The sequence below is a fragment of the Apis laboriosa genome, unplaced genomic scaffold (assembly GCF_014066325.1).
Source record: "Apis laboriosa isolate Shangri-la unplaced genomic scaffold, ASM1406632v1 scaffold34_cov151, whole genome shotgun sequence".
In the NCBI taxonomy this organism is placed as follows: Eukaryota; Metazoa; Arthropoda; class Insecta; order Hymenoptera; family Apidae; genus Apis; species Apis laboriosa.
In genome coordinates this window covers 8,995,130-9,018,535 of record NW_025222928.1, presented here as the reverse complement: position 1 = coordinate 9,018,535, position 23,406 = coordinate 8,995,130, and the positions used below count along the sequence as shown (strand labels likewise).

Here is a 23,406-nt window from a genome sequence, read left to right as displayed (position 1 = left end):
TAAAACTTCAATTTCAAGACTCTAGCATAAAGATAATCGGGAGTTAAATTCAAAATCGAGATCTATGTATATATCAGTATACTATAAATATCAAAGACAAAAAAAAAAGGCAAAAGGATATTTTACAATTCCCATACTCAATGAAAAATGATAAATTCATCGATTCATCGAAGAGCAAACATGATCCGGCACGAATATATTGTAAACGTTGTTCTTACTGGAGAAAACATTAAATCGAAAGAGTGGGGGTAATGCATAAAAGTTAGACGTATCTCATGATTCGACATCACTCGATGAGTGTTCACCGGACAGTAGGCAGGTTTTGTTACGCGAGGGAACGGTATTTGCCTAGACTCGTGAAAGTTGCTCCTTGACCGATTGTGGTAGTTGGTCAACTGTTTTATTAATTCGTCGAACTTCAGCGTCGAACATCGAAAGGAAATGTTACGCTCGTAAGTATGGGAGAAAAAAAAATTTATTATTTTTAACTTGTTTAAACAAGTTTGATTTCGATAATATTACAACAATTGTGACAATTATGGATTACATGCATTTTTATAATATATAATTCTCAAATATGAAACAGATTTTTCTTGCAATTTATATTTTTATCATACTTTTATATAATTTAACTTAACTTATTGATTATTGATTAAATTTTACATATATACAACTTAATGATTTAATCTAACAAGAGAAATCATAGTATCGATATTTATTCTTGATAATAATCAGATAATATCCACTTTGTGAAAGAAATCTTTCATTTCAGTGATTGAAGTAGTCTAAATATTATATTTGATTTTATATTTGTTTCACGTATCTTTCTATATATACAATTATATTTTGTTTTTATTAAATTTATTTTAATTAAGAAATAGTTTTTTTTTAAATTCTTTTGAATAAAATTAATTAATTAAATTTTACAATCAAACAAAAACATAATCGTATCTTATTATAATATAAAACTTATTATAAGATAAAACATTATCTTATTAATTCTTTTAAAAAGTACAGATATAAATGAAATGCTTATATTTATCTATTTTACTACTACTATGTTATTTTGTTATTATTTATATTTCTTTAACAATATATCGATCGTACGAAAATCAATCGAAATGAAATTAAAATTTTTACTAATCGTAAATAGTAATGTACTATACACATTGTTTATGTATCTATGTATCTAGTTTTAAACGAAACACAAATTTGTTTGGAAATTAATTTCATTATTCTTATCACGTTATAATATTACACAATTGGTTGTTAGAAGTCATTATCTTATTTTAGTTGATTGAAAAATTCAAAGATCGTAGTTGATTAAAGTATTATGGTCTGGAGCATGACGCGATATTATCATTCAACCCTTTTATTTATATTGTCATAGGCATATTATAACATAATAAATACTATTATGCATCTGCATCTCTAAATTTTTTTTTTTCTATTTGTAATATTCTGAAAAATTCATAAAACTTTTTTTTATAAGTTGTAATGTTCTACACATTGTAACCTCTCAAAGGAAATCATAAAAATTATTGAAACGTTTATTTCTATTTACGAAACATTTTATTATTATTTTTATCTGCAATTATTTATGTTAAACATTGTAACGTTATATAAAATTTTGCAGACTGTTGGTGGCGTTATTTGTATCGCTAGTATGGGGAATATCAACATCTCAGGATACGAATAAGACTGATAACCTGATAAAGGCTAAAGAATTTCTAAATAAACTCGACAAACAATATGCAGAATGGAACAATAAGCTAACGCTCGCCGAATGGAAATATGCATCGAATTTGACTAAAGATAATTTAGCGGATAAATTGAACGTATCTTCAAAAGCGGCACAGTACTTTAAATCCGCATGGCAAGAAGTGAACCAATTCTCGTGGAAGGATATTAAGGATGAACGCATCAAGAGACAATTCTCAAAACTTAGCGTTCTAGGTTATGCAGCACTTCCTGAAAATGTAAATATCTCTGAAATTTTAATAAACCAAAAACTTTAACTTTAAAATCTTAAAATAATGTCAGAAAGTATTGATATTTAAAAAAGTGTGAGATATAAAAAAAAGTCATAATAATAATTGTTCAATTTTTTTACGCTTTTATCTTTATTCAATGAAAATTCCATTTTACGTTGCCTTAAATGCGATTTTAAAATGTGATCCATAATAATTAATTGTAAGTTTGTTATAGCTTTATCAAGAATATGAGAAAATTATAAGTGAAATGGAAAACATCTATAGCACTGCCAAAATCTGCGATTACAATAATCGAACAAAATGCGATCTCGCTTTAGAACCGGAATTAACGGATCTTTTAAAAAAGAGCCGCGATCCTGAAGAACTGAAATATATTTGGACCGAATGGAGAAATGCCACTGGTAAAAAAGTGAAATTTTTGTTCATGAGATACGTTGAATTAAGTAATATGGCTGCCAGATTAAATAATTATTCTGATAACGCGGCTTATTGGCTAAAAGATTATGAGGCTGATGATTTTCCTGAACAAATCGGTGAGTTAAAAGTTAAAATATTTAATAAAATTATTAAAATTCGATATCAATTTGTCATAAAATATTTTTAGAGACACTCTGGCAACAATTGAAACCACTTTATTTACAATTGCACGCATATGTTCGTCGCGAACTTCGAAAAAAGTACGGTGAAAATATCGTTTCGAAAGATGGTCCCATCCCAGCACATTTGCTAGGCAATATGTGGGCGCAAAGTTGGAGTAACATCGCAAATTTTACTACTCCGTATCCAGGAAAACAAATGCCAGACGTCACCGATGCTATGATAAAGCAAGGTTTGATTAATATTAATATATATGTTAATTATAAATAAGTAGAATTTATACGTAAAAAAATATGAACAAGAAAAATTGTTTAACTCAAAAATAAAACACATAGATAGATCGTTTTAATTTTTAAACAATGATTTTCTTAGGATACAATGCGACAACTATTTTCCGCGTTGCCGAAGATTTTTTCACTTCGATCAATCTCACTGCAATGCCGGATCTTTTTTGGGAACGATCAATATTGGAAAAGCCAAAAGATCGCGAACTAATCTGTCACGCTAGCGCCTGGGATTTCTACGATGGCAAGGACTTTAGAATTAAACAGTGCACTGAAGTCACGATGGAACACTTGTTAACCGCACATCACGAAATGGGTCACGTGGAATATTATCTACAATATAAAAATCAACCCACTTTTTTTAAAGAAGGTGCGAATCCTGGATTCCATGAAGCAGTTGGTGACGTTATAGCACTTAGCGCATCTACACCGAGCCATCTAAAAACCATTAAGTAAATAACTTATGCCATAATATTAAAATGAATATGAACAACTTCAAATATTATTTTTTAAATTATATAAATATTATATTTTAGATTACTGGATGATGATTCAACTGATGTGGAAGCTAATATTAATCATCTTTATTTGAAAGGCCTTGATAAAATCGTCTTCTTACCATTTGCATATGCGATGGAAAAGTGGCGCTGGAGTGTATTCCGTGGAGAAATCACGCCAGATGTTTATAATTGTTTCTGGTTAATAACTTTAATATTTAAATAATATATAGGAAAATTACAAAAAAAATTATAAAAATTTATTCTTTAATATTAAATAATATTTCTTTTTTAATCTTTTTAATTTGTAAATTTTGATTTAATAATTAGGTGGGATATTGCTGAAGCTTTTCAAGGTATTGAAGCACCAATAACTCGATCAGAAGATGACTTCGATCCTGGTGCGAAATATCATATAATAGCAAATGTCGAATACATTAGATATTATGTCAGTTTTATAATACAATTCCAATTTCACAAAGCTCTTTGTATAGAGGCAAAACAATATGATCCGCAGAATTCAAATTCAAAACCATTACATAAATGTGATATTTATAATAATACAGCAGCAGGAAATTTGTTAAAGTAAGTCTTCATTAAATTTCAAGTCAAGGAAACAATTATTAAATGAATAATTATTATGATATAGATCAATGTTGGAATTGGGTTTTTCTAAACCTTGGCAAGATGCAATGGAAAAAATCACTGGTCAAAGGAATATGGATACTGCCGGACTATTGGAATATTTCAAACCATTAACAGATTGGCTTACAGAAGAAAATAAAAAAACTAACGAATATATTGGATGGAAATCTAAATCAAAAGGTATATATTTTGATAATCCAATTCATATTTCTTATCTATCTTATCTATATGAATTCGATTCCAGAAGCCAAAACAAACACAAAAATTGATATATAAAAATGTCAGTTTTACATTTAAAATGTAAATATCAGTTAATTATTATTTTTTAAATTTTATTTCAGGATGTGCATGAATCTTGGTCTAATAGGCACTAGAAAAAAGATGAATAAATAAAAATATAATATATGAATAAAATATAAATAAAACAAATAAAAATAAATTTTTTTGAATATTATTATTTTAAAAAAAATATTTGTCCATTTTTACGCAATAGATATATTAATGAATGATTTATGACATCATTCTTTACAACAACAAAATTTTCACAATAAATGGAAAAATATATAAGTATTATAAATCTAATAATAAATAAATACATTACAAAATAATAAATTTTTCAAATAAAAATCACATTCCTTTTTTATAATATTTGCATTATTTTGCTTTTCCTCGTCCTCTTCGGCGTTTAGAAATGTTATCAGTATTCTTTTTGCCTTTCTTTTCACTTTTCGATTCCGTATTTTTACTTGTGCCAGGTTTTTTTGTCTAAAAATGTATTTTAATTAATAAACTAAATATTTATAAATATAAATTTCATAATGGGAAATATTTTTTAGTTAACCTTAATCATTTTATCTGTATCCATATTATCATTTTGATCAGAATCTACTTCTTCTTCTTCCTCTTCTAAACCTTCTTCTTGTACATTTGTTGCTGCTTTCTTTTTTGATGTACTATTCACTACATATGGAAGAACTACAGAATTCTTATTATATGCTCTTGTAAAGGCAGCTTTCACCTATAATATAAATTTATTTTTTTTTTCTTTACTTAAGTATGTATAACTTATATATACTTAAGTATGTATAAAATTATTAAAAATGATTTAATAAATTATAAATATGACTTATAAATATGACATACTTTACTATCTATAACTTGCATTGGATCTTGCTGACCAGGCCATAAAGAAATTTCCACTAAAGAATCTAAATCTTCTCTATTAATAATAAAAATAATAAAATTTGATAAAAAAATTTACAATTATAAAAGTATAATTATATAATTAATATAATTAATCTTAATTAAAAGTTAATCTTCATGAAATAATGAAATATTAACCTGAGTAAGTGATAATGATTCATAACATCTATTGCAATAGCTATATTTTCAATACCATCAACTGTTAAAGGTCTAATAATGGTATTTCTGAGATATTTAATGTAATCCAGATTTATAGCATCTTTACTTGCATTAGTAGTCAAACGAGCATGTAAAGTGATTTCCTGCATTAAACTGAAAATCATATAAATCATAAAAATTTATATATAAAATATAGAATATAAAATACGTAGAATATAAAAGAATTATAATTAATTAATAATTATGATATTACCGATTAAATTTACTGGCTTTTGAATTACGTCCAAGCCAAGCTGGAAAATTAATCTGACCACTAATGTGACCAGACATTGCTGCCCCAGGTATAACAGAAGAATAACAAGCTTGTATTGGTAAAAGAGACCAGGCATTATTACTTCTTATACAATTTTCAATTATATCTCCCAATGCTAAACTCTCAGCACTTTCAGCTATTTTTTCTAATAATTTATTTCTATATGTAAAATAAAAATAATATTAAATGAATGTAACAATATAAAACAAATAAACTATGCAATTGATTTTTTTTTAAATATTTAAATATTTTTTAATATTTTTTTTTTTAAATAGATAAAGATTTTAAAATAATTCAATTTTTATTCAAATTGTTAATTTATTTTATATCAGAATATTTGTTTTGAATTAGATTCCAATTATAAAATATCTAAGTATTTGGATATTTCATTATCAATAGCTTCATTTTATCTATATAAATAGGAAGAAAATTAAATATATCTTTTTATTTGAATACATACTTTGGTGTTTCAGGTATAACCAGTAAATAATTTTCTTGTACAAATAATGGTGCTATATTATAATCATGGAAAAATAGATCACATTTCTCATTGAAATTCATATGTTTTTGTTCCTCTGCAGAAAATACTTGTTTTACAACATCCCAAGAACCCAATTTCAGATCTTTATTTATATGTTTTTTTCCAGATTTCTCTTGAAAACCAATTTGTCCAACAAATAATGCTAAATGATTTATAATTTGCCGAATATCTTGATTAGTTGATTCAATTAATAAATCAAGATCTTCATTTGTGATATTAATGTTTTCTTTGAAACATATAGATTTCATTGCAGCCTATATAAAAAAAAATAGTAAAATAAAAAATACATAAAACAAATATTATTAACTATTTCTTTGAAGTTTTTAAATTCCATATTATTTTACCCTAATTTGTTCCAATCTAGGTTTTGAAAATCGAAGATCAAATGTATAATTAGCAAGTGTTCTCATTTTGGAATGGCTTCGATCATTACAAATACAAACAATAGGTATATCAGTTAATTTGATCAATTTAATTAATTCTTGTAGACCACCACGATCTTCATTACCAGCCATTCCATCCACTTCGTCCATTAATAAAACATGTTTTGATGATGGTTTACTTTTATTATCTGTAATATAAAATTAAAAAATACGAAAATAATTTTATAAAAATATATATGATATTTTGAATATATTTAATCAAAATTTATTAAAATATTTTATTAAATATATTTACAAACATACTATGAAATTTAAAAATATTTAAAAATAAACATAAAATAAAATTTAAAAATATTAGTTATCAGATAGTAGAATATTAATACAAAACAGCAAATGAAATTAATTATTCAAATTCTTTTAGAAATCTTTCATTGTAATATAAAGCAATTGATTTACTAACTATTAATCATTATATATATATATATAAAATGATATATATATATAAATAAATCATTCAGGAAATAAATTCATAAGTAAATATACCTTGAAAATAATTTTTTAATGTAGTATTAGATAATAATTCTGTTACTTCTTCTTCTAGAAGTTTTTTACTTCTAGTATCTGATGCATTAAATTCTATAAGATCAAAACCTAATTCATTGCAAATAACTTGAACAGTTGTCGTTTTTCCAATTCCAGGAGGACCAGATAATAGAGCTGCTTTAAAGAAAGCTCCATCACTGTTTTTTGCCCATGGATCTAAAGCAAAAAAAAATAAGTAAAAATTTCAATTATGTTAAACATTTAAGTTATAAGAATATTATATTAAATATATAAGTTATAAGTTATAAGAATATATTTTATATAAAAAATAAAAAACTTACTAGGTTTTATATGTTTTACTTGACCAGATTGATTTTTATGCCAATTTATTAACCAAGCATACAATTTCTTAGCAATACTTTTATCTCCTTGTTGTCCCAAAATCTGTTTCATAGTTTTTGGTTTATATTTTTCAACCAATGCCTGCGTTGATATTTTACTATTTATCTAAAAAAAATATAAGCAATATAAAACTAATAAAATTATTTGTATCGTATTCAAATATTCCTTACATCTTGTAAAATATTTGTTTTTATATCTTTTGCATCATCAATTTCTTTCTTGTCTTCTATGAGTGATCCTTTGAATTCAGTATGTTTCTTTTTAATTGGAGATTTTATTTTTATATCTTTAGTATCATATTCTTCTTTTTGTAGTGACATTTTCAATGATGTTTCTATTTCTTTCTTGCTTATTTCTTTGTGTATTTCTGTTAAATTTTTTGTTTGTTCATTCGCAATAACTTTTATTTTCTTTGATGGTGATTCTTCTTCTAATTCTTCAGATTTTTGCTTTAATTTGTCTTTTAATTTTGTACGAGATTGATGTATATCATCAATGCAACCTATAGGGCGTGTACGTATCAGATCTAATAAATCATCTTCTGATATTTTCTTTATATTTAAACTATCAGCCTAAATATTTTTTAAATTATTAATAAGAAAAATTTTTAATAGACAATCATTTTATATAAAGTTTTAATAAATTAATTATAATTATGTAATAATTACTATTACCTTTGATAATTTTGATGGACCAGCTTGATCACCTACTATAATATAATCAGTTTTCTTTGTAACTTGATGTAAAATTCGTCCACCATATTGTTTGATAAGTTCTTCAGCTTCCTCTCTTTCTAAAGAATCTAAAACTCCAGTTATTACAAAACTTAATCCTGCTAAGCAATATTCAGCACCCTAAAATTTTAATATTTTTTTTTTTTTTTGTATACACATATACTATGCATTGCTGATAAATTGACACTTAAAAAAAATATAAGGTATAACAAGATAAGATCAATTTACACAAACATATAGTTGTATTGTATTAATTGAATTCAACACATACATATATTAATCAGCACTGATAGCCATATATCAATTGTGTGTCACATTTGTTGGATCAAATAATTTATCACTGGCACTCTTTTACCAAATCAAATATCAATTTACCAGCAACACGTAGTATTTCTAAATTAAAAGAACAATTTTTTTTAATCTAATATTGTTCAGTCATTACATACAACAGGAATTTTCTTTGAGCCTGGGTTTCTAGCTCCTCCTCTTTGAAGATATTGTTGATACATTGTAGCACTTTGTTTTTTCTTTGCAATTATTTCTTCATATATATCAGAAGTGTCCATTTTTTTAGAAGATGTCTTTTTATGTTGAATTTTATTATGTTCAGAATTTTCATGTTCAATGTCTTCACTTGAACTTTTAGAACTATTAGAATTATTAGAATGTTTTTTTGATTTTAATTTATATATTTTTTCATTATTTTTTTCTTGATTTGTTTTATCAAATGTTTTTTTTTTTTTAACATTTTCTTTACTCTTAACAGGAATTTTTTCTTCATTTTCATCATTATTTTTGTCAGAATCTATGGCTATAACAGGAATCTTTTCTTTATTTTCGTCATTATTTTTATGAGAATCTATAAATATAAAAAAATAATATAATTATAATGATATTACATTAAATAATATACTAATAATTGGTATATTATTTTTTATAACTTTATAGTAATACCTTTGTTAACTTTAGTTTCTGTTAAATATTTTTGTTCAATATCAGAGGTATCTAATTGACATAATGTTCTTTCAAAATCATCATCATGATGACTTCTAGCTTCCTATAATATTTAATGAAATTATATGTAATTATTTTATAATATTATTTAGATAATATTACCTTTTTTTGTAATTGTTTAGATATTTTTGGTGCTTCTTGTCTCTTTATTGGATTTTTACCAAATATATCAGCAGGAGAAACAATCTTAACATCTTCTTCAGAATCAGATGCAATAACTTTCTTTCCCAATATTTTTGTTTTCTAAAACACAATCAAAATATATTTTCTTATTCTTTAAATTAAAAGATTAAAATTTTAAAAATAAGTTATAATAAACAAATATATTAAAAGTTTTAATTTAAACCTTAGATTGTTTAAATGAAGGTTTTGGTTTTTCATCATCCTCATCAGATGAAATAATACGTCTTTTAACAGCCTTTGTTGAAACGACGCTAGAATTTATTTTAGCTGTTTGAAAATAGGATCGTATATCCTAAAAAAAATTAAAAATGTTAAGTAATTAATATCATTTTCAACAAGTACTTTTAAAATATATCTATACCGATAAAAAACGAATATATTTAACCTCGATTGTTTGATTAACTATTTAATTAAGGATTTCAAACTTACTCTTGGCATATTTTAAATATATTTGAATTCGATAAATATGCAATATATAAATCAATTAAATAATATTTTGAGCGAAAAAGATAAATCAATGAATATAATAAAAAATATTTTATTTCAATATATCCAATCCATCACGCGCGCTTTTATATACATTGTTATGCATGTATTAATACATTACTATATTGTATTGATATATATATATATATGTATTTGAATTCAAATTTGAATTCTAATAAAGAATTTTATTAGAAATAAATTTATAATTATTTATTATTTCATTTTAAACAAAAATTAAAAGAAAAATAAAATCTAATTTAATAAAAGTTTTATACAAATCCTATACATAGATAAAACTAAAAGTATTACATGCTATATAGGCGTGATAGCACAAGATTATATGACTTATAGCTGTCAAATTCGAGATGGCACCACGAATAGAAGATTACACGTGTTCTAAGAACTCTTTGAATTTTTTTGAATATTTAAGTAATTTATGTAAAAAAAGTAATACATATCTTATAATAGTTTAACATTTATTCACTTATATTATACAATATTTATAAATAAGTTATAAATAAATTACATTAAATAATATATTAAACATTAGAAAATAAAATATAATATATAACCTCCACAATGGTAAAAGAACAATTTAGAGAAACAGACGTAGCTCGCAAAATGTATGTATATTATTTAATTCGCTTTAAAAGTAAATTTTATGTTATCATTTTTATTACTTTTAATGTTAAATGTATTTTTAAAAATATAGTATAAATATACAAATTTTGTATATTATAAATTTTATATAATTTTATATATTTTATATATCTTATTAACTGAATTTTTTGTTAAAATATTTATTGTTATACTTATTTAATTGCTTTTTTTGATTAAAAAAATTAATAATGTAGTTAAAGTTTAATATATATAATTATTATTTATTAATTTTGATATATTTTATCTATATTCTTTTGAATTATTTAGTTCTCATGTCTCATTTGGAGTGGATAGCCGCCACAATATGGAAAGACAAGCCCATATGCATGTTGTGGCTAAAAATTTATATAATCAGGATGTTGAACACACTCCAGTTCCATATGGAGTTCTTGATAGAAGAATGGTACATATAAATTTCTTTTTATGTTTCATAAATTAATGTTTTTAAATAATATCAATATAAATTTTTAGGGTACCTGTAATAATACTACCAATTGTGCATCATGTGGTAAAACTTTAAATGAATGTATTGGACATTTTGGTTATATTGATTTAGAATTGCCAGTTTTTCATGTTGGTTATTTTAGATCTATTATTGGTATTCTTCAAACTATTTGTAAAGTAATCTATTATTTATTTTATTTAATTTTAATAACATATTAGTTTTAATAACATAATAATAATTGCATTATCTCATTATCTATTTATAGAATTGTTCTCATGTTATGTTATCTGAAATAGATAAAAAACATTATTTAACTAGAGTATTAAATCCTAATTTGGGATATTTAACACGTAAAGCATTGCGTAAACAGATTTTGGATAAAGCTAAGAAAACATCAGTTTGTCAAAATTGTGGAGATCTTAATGGAACTGTCAAAAAGGCTGGTTTACTCAAAATAGTTCATGAAAAATATAAGGCGAAAAAAAAAGTAGATATTATTGTTCAACAAAAGTTAGCAGAATATAATAATGTTCTTGAAGAAAATAAAGCATTAGAAGGAATACTTCAAAGTGGATTAGTTAATGTGTTAAATCCTTTAGAGGTAAAAAATAAAAATCAAATTCATTTTTTAATAATTTTTATTTTTTATTTAATCCAATAATAATACCATAATTCCAGGTACAAAGTATTTTGGAAAAAATTCCAGAAAATGACATTCCTCTATTAATGATGAATACAGAATGTGCATTACCAAAAGATTTAATATTAACAAGGATTCCTGTGCCACCAATTTGTATTAGGCCTAGTGTTGTATCTGATATCAAAGCTGGCACAACAGAAGATCATTTAACAATGAAATTATCAGAAATAGTTTTTATTAATGATGTTATTCAAAAACACAGACAAAGTGGAGCTAAAGTACAAATGTATAGTGAGGATTGGGAATTTCTACAATTACATTGTGCCCTTTATATAAATAGTGAAATGTCTGGTATACCTCTCAATATGCAAGTGAGTTTTTTATAATAAATGATATAAATTTTTATCTATTTTGATATATCATTAATAAATTGCTAAAATATTTTGACCAGCCAAAAAAATCTGGAAGAGGATTGGTTCAAAGATTAAAAGGAAAACAAGGTCGTTTTCGTGGTAACTTATCTGGTAAACGTGTAGATTTTTCTAGTAGAACTGTTATTTCACCAGATCCTAATCTTAGAATTGAACAAGTAAAGTTTTATATTTTTATAAATTAATTTTTTATATATTTATATTGTTCTAAACATTAAAATTTACATATTTTATATTTTTTTATTAGGTTGGTGTACCTATTCATGTTGCCAAAATTTTAACATATCCTGAAAAAGTTAATCCATCAAACATAGAATTAATGCGAAAACTTGTAAGAAATGGTCCAGATATACATCCAGGAGCAAATTTTATACAACAAGGAAAAACACAATTCAAAAAATATTTAAGATATGGTAACCGTCAAAAAATTGCTCAAGATTTACAGGTAATTTTATCTTTAAAATAATACAATTATAAATAATTTTATTGAATGAATGAAGATTTAAATGTGGTGAACAATAGATGCAAGTGATGAATAGTTTAAAACATTAGAAATGTGAAAAAGAAATGTTTGAATTGAACATTTGAAATTATATTTATTTAATATATATCTTTAATTAAACATTTCTTTAAATCATTTTATCTATATGCAATACTTTATATGTAATTCCTATCCAATATTTTATATATAAAAACGAATGATCAATAATATATTTTATTTTTAATAGTATGGTGACATTGTTGAAAGACATTTGAGGGATGATGATGTAGTATTATTCAATAGACAACCGTCATTACATAAATTAAGCATCATGGCACACAAAGCAAAAATATTAGATCATAGAACATTTAGATTTAATGAATGTGTTTGTACTCCATATAATGCTGATTTCGACGGCGATGAAATGAATTTACACGTCCCTCAAACTGAAGAAGCAAGAGCAGAAGCTCTAGTTTTAATGGGGGTAATATGCAAATTATTTTTTATTAACTTTATAATAATGTACTATTTACATATAAATCATAATATTATATATTTTTTTAGAATAAATCAAATTTAGTTACGCCTCGCAATGGAGAATTACTAATAGCTGCAACACAAGATTTTATTACTGGTGGATATCTTCTGACTCAAAAGGACATGTTTCTAAATAAAACTCAAGCAAGTCAATTAGCTGGTTGTCTTCTAGCAGGACCTGATATTACTATGTCTATAAATCTACCTGAACCAGCTATTTTAAAACCAACTATATTATGGACAGGAAAACAAATTTTTAGTTTAATTTTAAAACCTAATAATACTTGTAATATTAAAGCTAATTTAAAAACCAAAGGAAGAGCTTACACTACCAATGAAGAATTATGTATTAATGATTCTTGTATGTATTCTTATTATTAATAATTTATTAGTTAATAAAAATTTTTTTTATTTAAATTAGTTAATAATATTATTAGTTAATAACGAAAATAATAAATTGCAGATGTTATTATTCGGAACTCAGAATTATTAGCAGGATCTATGGATAAATCAACGTTAGGTTCGGGGTCAAAACAAAATATATTTTATATTTTATTGCGTGATTGGGGTGAAGATATTGCAACAATAGCTATGTGGCGGTTAGCAAGAATGGCAAGTTTCTTCCTTATGAATAGAGGTTTTTCAATTGGTATTGGTGATGTTACACCTGGTCAAGGACTTCTTAAAGCTAAACAAGAACTTCTAAATGCAGGGTAAGTTTAAATTTAAAACTCATTTTATTTTATTTATAAATAAAAATATTTAAATTATGTATTTATTAATTATTATGATTTAGATATTCTAAGTGTACAGAATACATTCAAGACATGGAAGAAGGACGTCTTATATGTCAACCTGGTTGTACAGAAGAAGAAACATTAGAAGCAATGATATTAAAGGAACTTTCAGTAATTCGTGATCATGCTGGTAAAGCATGTTTAAAAGAACTTCATCCAAGTAATAGTCCATTAATTATGGCATTATCTGGCAGTAAAGGAAGCTTTATTAATATTTCTCAAATGATTGGTATATTTATTAATTACATATATACATATTTTTTATAATAATTAAAAGAATATTTTTTTTAATATTTCTTATGATATTTTTACTCTATAGCATGTGTGGGACAACAAGCTATTAGTGGTCATAGAGTTCCAAATGGATTTGAAGATAGAGCTTTACCACATTTTGAAAGACATTCGAAAATTCCTGCAGCTAAAGGTTTTGTAGAAAATTCATTCTATTCTGGTTTAACACCAACGGAATTTTTTTTTCATACAATGGGTGGAAGAGAAGGTCTTGTAGATACAGCAGTTAAAACTGCTGAAACTGGTTATATGCAACGACGATTAGTTAAGAGTTTAGAAGATTTGTGCCTTCATTATGATATGACAGTTCGTAATTCAGTAGGAGATATTGTACAAATATTGTATGGGGGAGATGCTCTAGATCCTACATACATGGAAGGTAACATATTATGTATAATATCAAAAATAAAATAATTACATAATTATTTTAATAGGAAAAGATTGTCCAGTAGATTATAAGAGAATATTGGATCATGTAAGAGCCAAATCTCCATGTAAAAATGAAGAATCATTAGATGGTCATAGTGTAATTAAAGCTACAAATGAATTACTAAATTCTGAGGAATATGAATGTCTCAGTGAAGAATTTAAACAAGAATTATCGTAAATATAGCATTTATTTCATTTTTTAATATTATTAAAAATAAATTATTAAATATTACTTTTTCTTATAGCACATTCCTTAAAACTGTAGCACGTAAAATAGCACGCCTTCGACATAATGCTGCATTAAATGTACCTGTAATTTTACAACTTGAACGACTCACAGTTTCTCAATTAGTTGAATTTATTCATACTTGTAAAGAAAAATATATGAGAGCAAAGATAGAACCAGGTACTGCTGTAGGTGCACTTGCTGCACAAAGTATTGGAGAACCAGGAACACAAATGACATTAAAAACTTTCCATTTCGCCGGTGTAGCGTCTATGAATATTACTCAAGGTGTACCGCGTATTAAAGAAATTATTAATGCAAGTCCCAAAATTAGTACTCCGATTATTACTGCTGCTTTAGTAAGTTTTGTGTTATATTTATTTAAAATTCTATTTATATGAAAAGATATTATTTAATTAATTAAATAGTATTTATATAATATGTATTTAAATAATATGTTATTTTTCATTTCTTGATTCATTTTGGTATTAGATAAATGATGCAGATCCAGAATATGCTAGAAGAGTAAAAGGCAGAATTGAAAAAACTACTTTAGGAGAAGTGACAGAATATATTGAAGAAGTTTATCTTCCAGATGATTGTTTTTTATTAATCAAGATAGATATTGATAGAATAAAATTATTGAAATTAGAAGTAGATGTCAATTCTATACGTTATTCGTAAGTGTATAAATTTATATTTATAATATAAAAAGAAGTGTTATTTCCTTTGCATACAAATAAATTTAATTATTATAACATTTATGTAGAATTTGTACATCAAAATTAAGACTAAATCCAAAATTGGTAAATGTTAGAGGAGATTCTATTATTACTGTGAATCCAAGCAAAAATAAATATAGTTTAAATTATGCTCTTACACAACTTAAAGAATTGATTCCAAATATTGTTATAAAGGTAAATGTATAAATTAAAAAACGAATATATATATTATATATATATTATAAATAAATATTTTTTAATTTTGAAAAATTTAATATATTCTTATATTTATACAATTTAAGGGTTTACCATCAGTTTCTAGAGCTGTAATTCATAATGATGATTCATGTGGTAAAAAAAAATATAAATTATTCGTAGAAGGAGACAATATGCGAGATGTAATGGCAACTCTTGGAGTTCTTGGCAAAAAAACAACTTCAAACAATACAATTGAAGTAAATATAAAATTTATCTTTATATATCTATGAATTATATATATACATTATATAATGTTTCAGGTTTTTAAAACTTTAGGTATTGAGGCTGCAAGAGCAACTATAATGACAGAAATTAAATTGGTCATGGAAAATCATGGAATGAGTATTGATCGAAGACATCCAATGCTTGTAGCAGATTTAATGACTAGCAGAGGAGAAGTATTAGGTATTACAAGACAAGGTTTAGCTAAAATGAAGGAATCTGTCTTAAATTTAGCTTCAGTAAGACTTTATATATCTATATTTTTTATTATATCTTTGTTATGAAAAAATACTAATATAAATGATTGTTTAACAGTTTGAAAAGACATCTGATCACTTATTTGATGCAGCTTATTATGGGCAAAAAGATGTTATTTGCGGAGTTTCTGAATCAATTATAATGGGTATTCCAGTACCTGTAGGAACAGGAATTTTCAAATTACTTCACAAATATCCTTTTCAAATTTATTTTTTCAAATTCAAAAAAATTATTCAATTTTTAACTTTATATATTAATCATATTTTTAATACATTATTTTTCTTATTAAAAGTATACAGCTGATAAAGATGAACCAAAAAAAAGGGATTTAATATTTGATGATCTACAATTCAAGAAAATTATAAAATCTGCAACAAAATCATAAATAATTGTTATTTATTCTTTACCAAAATATTTAATGTACATAAAATGAAGAGATGTATATTAATAGAAGTTTAATATTTTTATATTTCCTAGTATATTTCATTTAAAATTTATGTATGTTTTAAGATAAAATTTAAGATAAATTTAATTTTAAGATAAAAATAATTTTTAAATAGATGTATATGTGTTATTATTTATAATAGTTGATTAATCAGCTGTAATAGTTGCTAAGAAACGTGTTAAATCCATATTTTCAGTTGCTGCCTAGAACGATTCAGTGATATTAGGTACTGACGAATTATCAATATAAAATTTTGGTATCTTTTTAATAAATAAAATTATATTCATTTATATATATATTCTATAATATTTCATTCGAATTTTGAAATATTTTTTTTGATTGAATATTACTAAAAAAAAGTATCGGAATGGTAAATGAAACTAAATTTTGGAAAGAAATTCGAAAAGATACATCAGAACATAAAAAAAGAAAACCCAGAGTTGTTCCTGCTTTCACTATTCAAGCTCTACAGGTAATATAATATTTCAATATTCTAAAAATTAAATTTATACGAATTAATATTTCTTTATAATATTTATAATATTATTTATAAGATTTCCTATATATATTTATATAGGAAAATACTGTAGTTGCAAAACCTCCTCGCTATGAATTATATAAACCTCAACCAGCCAAACCATCAACTTTTCGGAAATTTTATGAATGGGGTGTATTTCCAATTGCATTGGAAAAAGATATGTATGGTTTAAAACTTAATTGGAAAGTGAACATCGAAGATTTAGATTTCCATCACTATTTACCTTTATTTTTTGATGGCTTAACAGAAACTGAACAACCACTTAAGTTCATAGTAGAACAAGGAATATCTGATATGTTAGAACATGGTGGACCTAAAATTTTACCTGTTGTACCACAATTAATAATTCCTATTAAAAGTAGGTATTTCATTTTTCATTTCTCATTTTCTCATTTTTTTATTCCATTTTTTATTTTTAAATAATTTTAAAATTTATAAATTTTTATTATTTTATATAATTTATTTATAATTATATATAATTTATATATATTGTAGAAGCTTTAAATACAAAAGTACCGGAAGTTTTGTGTACAACACTGAAAACTCTTCAAAATCTTGTACGCTCAGCAGATTGTGTTGGAGAAGCTTTAGTACCATATTTTAGACAAATCTTACCAGTTCTTAATTTATTAAAAGATAGGAACGGTAAGATTTTAATATACTTCTATAATTCTACAATTTTACTTATATAATTTTACATAAAAATAATAAAAATTGATATTTTAGTAAATCTTGGAGAAGGTATTGATTATGCACAACAGAAGGGTGAAAATGTTGCAGATATAATACAAGAAACTCTTGAATTACTTGAAATATATGGAGGTGAAGATGCCTTTATAAATATTAAGTATATGATTCCTACATATGAATCTTGCATGATGAATTAAATAGCTTTTTATTTATCCATTAATTATCTAATAATTTTTTAAATTATTATTTTACAAATATCATAACAAAATATTATAAAAATTGATGATGAATCTATCAAGTTGAAAATATATATTGCTTAAATGTAATAATTCTATTTATATTTTTCCTGCATCTTCTTTTAATGTTACGGTTCTGTTAAAAACAAGCTGCAAAAGATTAAAATCAATAATAATAACATTATTTCAATTTAAATTTTATACTTTCAATTACCTTTCCCGGTAACGTATCAGGATCTACAGAAAAAAAGCCTATACGTTCGAACTGGTATTTCTCAAAAATTTTTGCCGAATTTGCTAAACTTTTATCAATATATCCGACAATTTCTTTTTTAGTGACTGAATTAATATCACTTAAAAAGCCATTTGGTACCTCATTAATATCTTCAGGATTTTTGTGTTTAAATCTGAAAATTATCACAAATAAGTAAAAAATTATTTATATAAATGATAAATTATTATTATTTTATTGCATTAAGTTAACACTTACAAACGTTCATATAATCTAATGGATGCTAATATAGGATTTGATACCCAATGTATAAAGGCTTTAGGTTTATTAGTTTCAGAAATAGATTCTTGTTTGACTATGAGATTTACAATATTACCAGTACTATCTCTTTCAATTTCCTTGATTGTTAATACTATTCCTACATGCTTTAAACCAACGGATTGGTTTAGTGTTAAACGTCTAAAATCTTTTTCTGCTTTCTATAAATATATAACATTTTTAATAAAATAATAAAAAATATTTATTAATCCGTATAATTGAATTAAAATAATACTATATACCTCTTTGAAATCAGATGTTTCAATATATACAATTTCATCAAAATCAATCTCATGTTTGCCTTTGTCTGGATCATTAGGAAAGTTAAAAACTGTTACTTTTATGGATTTTTCGTGAGGAAAATTGCTAATAGTTATTTTTAATGGATCTAAAACTACCATGTGTCGACTTGCAGTTATATTTAAGACATCTCTAACAGATGCCTCTAAAGCAAGTGGATCAACAATTACTTGAGCACCAGTTACACCCATTTGTGCACAAAAATTATTTATAGCTTCAGGAGGAAAACCTCGCCTACGAAGAGCTGTTAATGTAAATAATCTAAAAATAAAACATATATATATACAATATATATACATATATATACAATAAATTAAAAATTCACGACTTTAAATATTAATATCAAAGATTTATATGATATTATATTTGTAGAATTTCACTAAAATATACCTTGGGTCATCCCAATCTGATACAATGCCTTCTTCAATCAATTTATTGATTTTCCTTTTAGAAACAACTGTATAACTAATATTTAATCTACCATATTCCCATTGCACAGGACAATAAATATCTAAAGCATTACAAAGCCAATAATATGATGATCTTCTTGATTGAAATTCTTTTGTACAAAGAGAATGAGTTATATTCTCTATACTGTCACATAAACAATGAGTAAAATCATAAGTTGGATAAATACACCATTGATTTCCTGTTCTATGATGTGGAGTATATTTTATTCTATATGCAACTGGATCTTGTTTACCTTCTTCTAATGTTACTTTCATTCGTAATGTAGCTTCACCTTCCTCAAGTAAACCACTTTTCATATCCTATATAAAAAATCAAAAGTAATTAAAATATTTAAAATTTTATATTTTTTTTTATATATATAGTTAAAAAATTACAAAAATTAAAAATATTTATATTGTTATACTAAAAAATATAATAATTTAATTTAATAATTACTTCAAATAATTGTAAACTTTCTGAAATTGGTCTATTTCGCCAGGGACTTGGAGGTGGATTGAAACCTTTTATATCTTCACTAGATTGGTGACAGACATATGCTAAATCTTTTTTAATAAGCATAACAGCCCATTCATACAACTGTTGAAAATAATCAGAAGAATGAGTAATTTTAACTGGTTTATAACCGAGCCATTCTACCATTTCACGAATACCAATAAAAAATTTTTCTTCTTCTTTTTCAGGATTTGTATCATCATAGCGTAAATAACAGATTCCATCATGAGCTGCTGCATATCTAAATTATATTATTATACATTAAATTATAAATAAATAAATAAGGAATATTATTTGAAATATAATATAAATTAAATAAAATTAATATATATAATTATATACTAAGATAGAACATACCCAAAATTAATATTAATTGCTTTTGCATGACCAATATGTAAAATTCCATTAGGTTCTGGTGGAAATCTAGTTATTACCTTACCACCTGTTATTTTTAAATGTTCTTGAAGTAATTTATGTGTATTTGGTGTTATAATATATCCTTCAGTTTTATAATTTTCTCCTGGTTTATGAAAATTAACTTTAGTTTTCATTAATTCATTTACTGTCTCAACATCTTCTTTATCATTTGTTATTGTCACATTTTTTGATTCCACTAAATAATATAAATATTTTTTTAATAAATTATAATATATAAGTTCTATATAAATATAAGAAATTATCTGATTTACTTTTTTCTTTCACTGGTTTTCGCATTTTTGCTTGTTTTGTTGATTTATTTAATGGTACAAGATCAGACTCACATTTTGGACCTAACAAATCAAGCATTTGAATATCAAATTCATTTTTTATTGCTTTTCCATCTGCCCATTTTAAAATATTACGTACTTGTTGCATCAATGGACCAATATTAAAATGATACCTATAAAAATTATTTTACAAAACATAAAATATTAAATATTAATGTTAATAATTATAAGTATGATAATATAATATAAATACCTTTTCTCTGTTATTTCTATTTTATGTGCATTTATTACTTTTTCTACTTCATATTCTATTTCTTCTGGTGATACAACAATATTTATACCACATTCTTTTTCAAAATCAGATATATTAACATTTTCTTTTATATGATTAAGCAAATAATTTAAACTGGCATCTAGTCTTTGAATTGTATCTAATTTCTTTTCAGCTATGTATTTAGCAAGAAATGACAATTTGTCTGCAATTTGATTCTTAATTTTTGAAGCAAGATGATATAATAAAATTCCAATTTCTGGTGTAATAATTCCATACTTATTAGCCTATAGATATTACACATATGGCACAATTAAATATTTACAGATTGATAAAATTAAATAATAAAATTAAAATGCAAACAAAGAAATTTAAATTTAATTAATTTTAAATATAAACAAAGAAATTTTAATTATATTACTAATATTAAAAAAAATTTTAAATATATTTATATAATTTACTAACCTCTATTATAGCAAGTTTCAAATTATTAGAAACTTGTTTATTTTTTAAAGTTTCCTTAGCTTTTTGTTCACTTAAACCAATAGATTCAAATAATTGTATATCATCTTTTACATCCATGATCATATATTTTTTTCTTTTTTTTAATATGTAATTAGACAATTTGTTTTAGCCGGGAAGGTAAGTTCTTATGTAGTAATAAAAGTAATAAATTTCGTAAGTAAATAAATGTGTAAATTTTATTGCAATAATGCGATAAGAAATCTTTAATATTTTATTACTAAGATCACAGATTTTTTCTAAATTTTAAGCTTTATATATCTATTGCTTTTTATTTTTATCTTTTACAACCTATAAAGATTAAGATTAAGATCAAACTTTTTTATTTTTTAATAAATTGATATTGACATTGATAATTCGAATTTGAACAAACATGAAATATTGAATTATATAATTCTATAATTAAATAATAAATATAATACATTAATTACATAAATTAATTCATTTAAAATATAACATTTATTAAGTTATATAAAAATAAGTTACATTAATAAATAATCAATTACAGTGAAATTATTAAATTTTTAATAAATATAAAATATTGTTATAAATTATAAATTTTTCAAATAACAAATTAATAATTCTATTCTTTATAAAGTTTATATATAAAATAAATATATTTAAAAATAATATAAATTTAATGTGTTTTAGTTAATAAAAAGTTAAAAACGACGAAAGATGTATAAAAATAATGATGATGATGATGATTTACAATTATGCCCTACAACACTTGCTGCTTTAAATGAGTTTCTTAAAGAAAAACAAGAAAGAGAAAACCAGTTAAAATGTAGTTTAGAAAATAAAGATTTAGAAATTTCTTTTGATGAAAATTGGGTAAATTAACTCTTATTAAATAATATATTTCTTAATATTTTTTAATAATTTATACATAAATTTGATATATTAAGTGTTTTACAAAAGAGATTAGTTATTCTCATCTATTTATTATTTATATATATTATATATATTATTATTATATATATTATATATATTATTATATATATTTATTTATTATATATTAATTTAACATTTACATATTTAAATTTTAGCAATTAAGTCAATTTTGGTATGATGATAAGACAATAAATACTCTTGTAAAAGGTGCTGTACAAAGTACAGAATCTGATGGAAAAATTGCTTTAATCTCATGTCCTACACTTTATAATAAATTAAAAAAGAATTGTGATGAACGACAAAGTATGGAAATATTTGTATTCTAATAATTTATGCATTATTTAAAATATTTATTATTAATAATATTGTCAAATATTTATTTGCAGTTACTCTTTTTGAATATGATGAACGTTTTAAAATATATGGAGTTGACTTTGTACCATATAACTATAAGTTTCCTTTGAATATACCTCAGCATATGTCAAATTTTTATGATTTGGTTATAGCCGATCCACCATTTCTTTCTGATGAATGTTTAACAAAAACTGCTCTTACAATAAAATTTTTAGCTAAAAAGAATTATGTACTTTGTACAGGTATTTTTAATAATTTTTTTTTACATATTAATTAAAATTTTTAATTATTTTTATTTTTCAGGTTCTATTATGAGTGAATTAGCAAAAAGATTATTAAATGTAGAAGTTTGTTGTTTTGTACCTCATCATCAAAATAATCTTGCAAATGAATTTTACTGTTATTCAAATTTTGATTTTGATAAAATGTTACAATAAAAAATAATAAAAATATTATATATAAAATTTTAGTATTTTATTGTATTAATTACACGGTAATTAAAAAGAAATTCTTATTATTTTTAAATAATACGTATTTTTAACTTATAATATTTACTTCCGG

General features: G+C 23.8%; 6 protein-coding genes across 7 annotated transcripts; 4 read left to right on the top strand and 2 right to left on the bottom strand.

Moving 5' to 3' along the window:
• The first annotated feature begins 295 nt into the window (after window positions 1–295).
• Window positions 296–4,456, top strand: LOC122715300 (angiotensin-converting enzyme-like). The gene is made up of 9 exons (XM_043937385.1): window positions 296–452; window positions 1,637–1,979; window positions 2,209–2,527; window positions 2,599–2,823; window positions 2,964–3,327; window positions 3,412–3,573; window positions 3,703–3,957; window positions 4,022–4,197; window positions 4,359–4,456. The coding sequence occupies exons 1-9, from the start codon at window positions 442–444 to the stop codon at window positions 4,367–4,369; spliced, it is 1,866 nt and encodes a 621-aa protein (XP_043793320.1). The 5' UTR covers window positions 296–441; the 3' UTR covers window positions 4,370–4,456.
• A 141-nt stretch (window positions 4,457–4,597) lies between these two features.
• LOC122715299 (replication factor C subunit 1) lies at window positions 4,598–9,975 on the bottom strand. The gene is made up of 16 exons (XM_043937383.1): window positions 9,922–9,975; window positions 9,656–9,784; window positions 9,412–9,552; window positions 9,250–9,352; window positions 8,742–9,154; window positions 8,236–8,415; window positions 7,732–8,133; window positions 7,501–7,666; window positions 7,160–7,375; window positions 6,578–6,804; window positions 6,153–6,487; window positions 5,633–5,851; window positions 5,359–5,532; window positions 5,161–5,236; window positions 4,859–5,035; window positions 4,598–4,782 (listed from the first exon to the last, which is right to left on the bottom strand). The coding sequence occupies exons 1-16, from the start codon at window positions 9,928–9,930 to the stop codon at window positions 4,672–4,674; spliced, it is 3,078 nt and encodes a 1,025-aa protein (XP_043793318.1). The 5' UTR covers window positions 9,931–9,975; the 3' UTR covers window positions 4,598–4,671.
• A 449-nt stretch (window positions 9,976–10,424) lies between these two features.
• On the top strand, window positions 10,425–16,809 carry LOC122715332 (DNA-directed RNA polymerase III subunit RPC1). Of its 2 annotated transcripts, XM_043937447.1 has the most exons (20): window positions 10,425–10,601; window positions 10,906–11,041; window positions 11,110–11,259; window positions 11,349–11,684; window positions 11,762–12,094; window positions 12,175–12,312; window positions 12,402–12,599; window positions 12,883–13,119; window positions 13,200–13,533; window positions 13,636–13,885; window positions 13,969–14,198; window positions 14,289–14,639; window positions 14,695–14,863; window positions 14,935–15,274; window positions 15,408–15,595; window positions 15,685–15,832; window positions 15,940–16,092; window positions 16,156–16,356; window positions 16,433–16,566; window positions 16,673–16,809. In XM_043937447.1, the coding sequence occupies exons 1-20, from the start codon at window positions 10,558–10,560 to the stop codon at window positions 16,758–16,760; spliced, it is 4,158 nt and encodes a 1,385-aa protein (XP_043793382.1). In that variant the 5' UTR covers window positions 10,425–10,557; the 3' UTR covers window positions 16,761–16,809. The 2 variants fall into 2 exon arrangements, with proteins under 2 accessions (XP_043793382.1, XP_043793381.1); XM_043937446.1 differs by having other exon boundaries at window positions 16,433–16,809.
• Window positions 16,810–16,870: 61 nt separating this feature from the next.
• LOC122715335 (parkin coregulated gene protein homolog) lies at window positions 16,871–18,365 on the top strand. Its single transcript, XM_043937450.1, has 4 exons — window positions 16,871–17,292; window positions 17,398–17,716; window positions 17,854–18,003; window positions 18,085–18,365. Exons 1-4 carry the CDS (start codon window positions 17,188–17,190, stop codon window positions 18,243–18,245), a joined length of 735 nt encoding a protein of 244 aa, XP_043793385.1. The 5' UTR covers window positions 16,871–17,187; the 3' UTR covers window positions 18,246–18,365.
• Window positions 18,273–21,668, bottom strand: LOC122715333 (probable glutamine--tRNA ligase). The gene is made up of 10 exons (XM_043937448.1): window positions 21,541–21,668; window positions 21,058–21,362; window positions 20,787–20,977; window positions 20,455–20,710; window positions 20,041–20,338; window positions 19,525–19,904; window positions 19,077–19,395; window positions 18,775–18,995; window positions 18,499–18,691; window positions 18,273–18,434 (listed from the first exon to the last, which is right to left on the bottom strand). The coding sequence occupies exons 1-10, from the start codon at window positions 21,661–21,663 to the stop codon at window positions 18,384–18,386; spliced, it is 2,337 nt and encodes a 778-aa protein (XP_043793383.1). The 5' UTR covers window positions 21,664–21,668; the 3' UTR covers window positions 18,273–18,383.
• LOC122715336 (EEF1A lysine methyltransferase 1) lies at window positions 21,565–23,309 on the top strand. Its single transcript, XM_043937451.1, has 5 exons — window positions 21,565–21,717; window positions 22,249–22,431; window positions 22,647–22,794; window positions 22,878–23,087; window positions 23,149–23,309. The coding sequence occupies exons 2-5, from the start codon at window positions 22,276–22,278 to the stop codon at window positions 23,280–23,282; spliced, it is 648 nt and encodes a 215-aa protein (XP_043793386.1). The 5' UTR covers window positions 21,565–21,717; window positions 22,249–22,275; the 3' UTR covers window positions 23,283–23,309.
• Window positions 23,310–23,406: the final 97 nt, after the last annotated feature.

What these genes read in the sequence shown, in the direction of transcription:
- LOC122715300 (XM_043937385.1), top strand. An exon ending in AGCCATCTAAAAACCATTAA is followed by an intron (nt 3,328 to 3,411) that starts GTAAATAACTTA and finishes ATTATATTTTAG; the next exon opens with ATTACTGGATGATGATTCAA. An exon ending in GATGTTTATAATTGTTTCTG is followed by an intron (nt 3,574 to 3,702) that starts GTTAATAACTTT and finishes TTTAATAATTAG; the next exon opens with GTGGGATATTGCTGAAGCTT.
- LOC122715299 (XM_043937383.1), bottom strand. An exon ending in GCTCAAAGAAAATTCCTGTT is followed by an intron (nt 8,416 to 8,741) that starts GTATGTAATGAC and finishes TTAAAATTTTAG; the next exon opens with GGTGCTGAATATTGCTTAGC. An exon ending in AAACAAATATTTTACAAGAT is followed by an intron (nt 7,667 to 7,731) that starts GTAAGGAATATT and finishes TATTTTTTTTAG; the next exon opens with ATAAATAGTAAAATATCAAC.
- LOC122715332 (XM_043937446.1), top strand. Translation starts at nt 10,558, where the DNA reads ATGGTAAAAGAACAATTTAGAGAAACAGACGTAGCTCGCAAAAT. An exon ending in ATGTGTTAAATCCTTTAGAG is followed by an intron (nt 11,685 to 11,761) that starts GTAAAAAATAAA and finishes CCATAATTCCAG; the next exon opens with GTACAAAGTATTTTGGAAAA. An exon ending in ATTATGTATTAATGATTCTT is followed by an intron (nt 13,534 to 13,635) that starts GTATGTATTCTT and finishes AATAAATTGCAG; the next exon opens with ATGTTATTATTCGGAACTCA.
- LOC122715336 (XM_043937451.1), top strand. Translation starts at nt 22,276, where the DNA reads ATGTATAAAAATAATGATGATGATGATGATTTACAATTATGCCCTACA. An exon ending in TTTCTTTTGATGAAAATTGG is followed by an intron (nt 22,432 to 22,646) that starts GTAAATTAACTC and finishes TTTAAATTTTAG; the next exon opens with CAATTAAGTCAATTTTGGTA. An exon ending in GAATTATGTACTTTGTACAG is followed by an intron (nt 23,088 to 23,148) that starts GTATTTTTAATA and finishes TTTATTTTTCAG; the next exon opens with GTTCTATTATGAGTGAATTA.
- LOC122715333 (XM_043937448.1), bottom strand. Translation starts at nt 21,663, where the DNA reads ATGATCATGGATGTAAAAGATGATATACAATTATTTGAATCTATTGGT. An exon ending in ATAGAAATAACAGAGAAAAG is followed by an intron (nt 20,978 to 21,057) that starts GTATTTATATTA and finishes TAATTTTTATAG; the next exon opens with GTATCATTTTAATATTGGTC. An exon ending in GCAATTAATATTAATTTTGG is followed by an intron (nt 20,339 to 20,454) that starts GTATGTTCTATC and finishes AATATAATTTAG; the next exon opens with ATATGCAGCAGCTCATGATG.
- LOC122715335 (XM_043937450.1), top strand. Translation starts at nt 17,188, where the DNA reads ATGGTAAATGAAACTAAATTTTGGAAAGAAATTCGAAAAGATACATCA. An exon ending in TCACTATTCAAGCTCTACAG is followed by an intron (nt 17,293 to 17,397) that starts GTAATATAATAT and finishes ATATTTATATAG; the next exon opens with GAAAATACTGTAGTTGCAAA. An exon ending in ATTAATAATTCCTATTAAAA is followed by an intron (nt 17,717 to 17,853) that starts GTAGGTATTTCA and finishes TATATATTGTAG; the next exon opens with AAGCTTTAAATACAAAAGTA.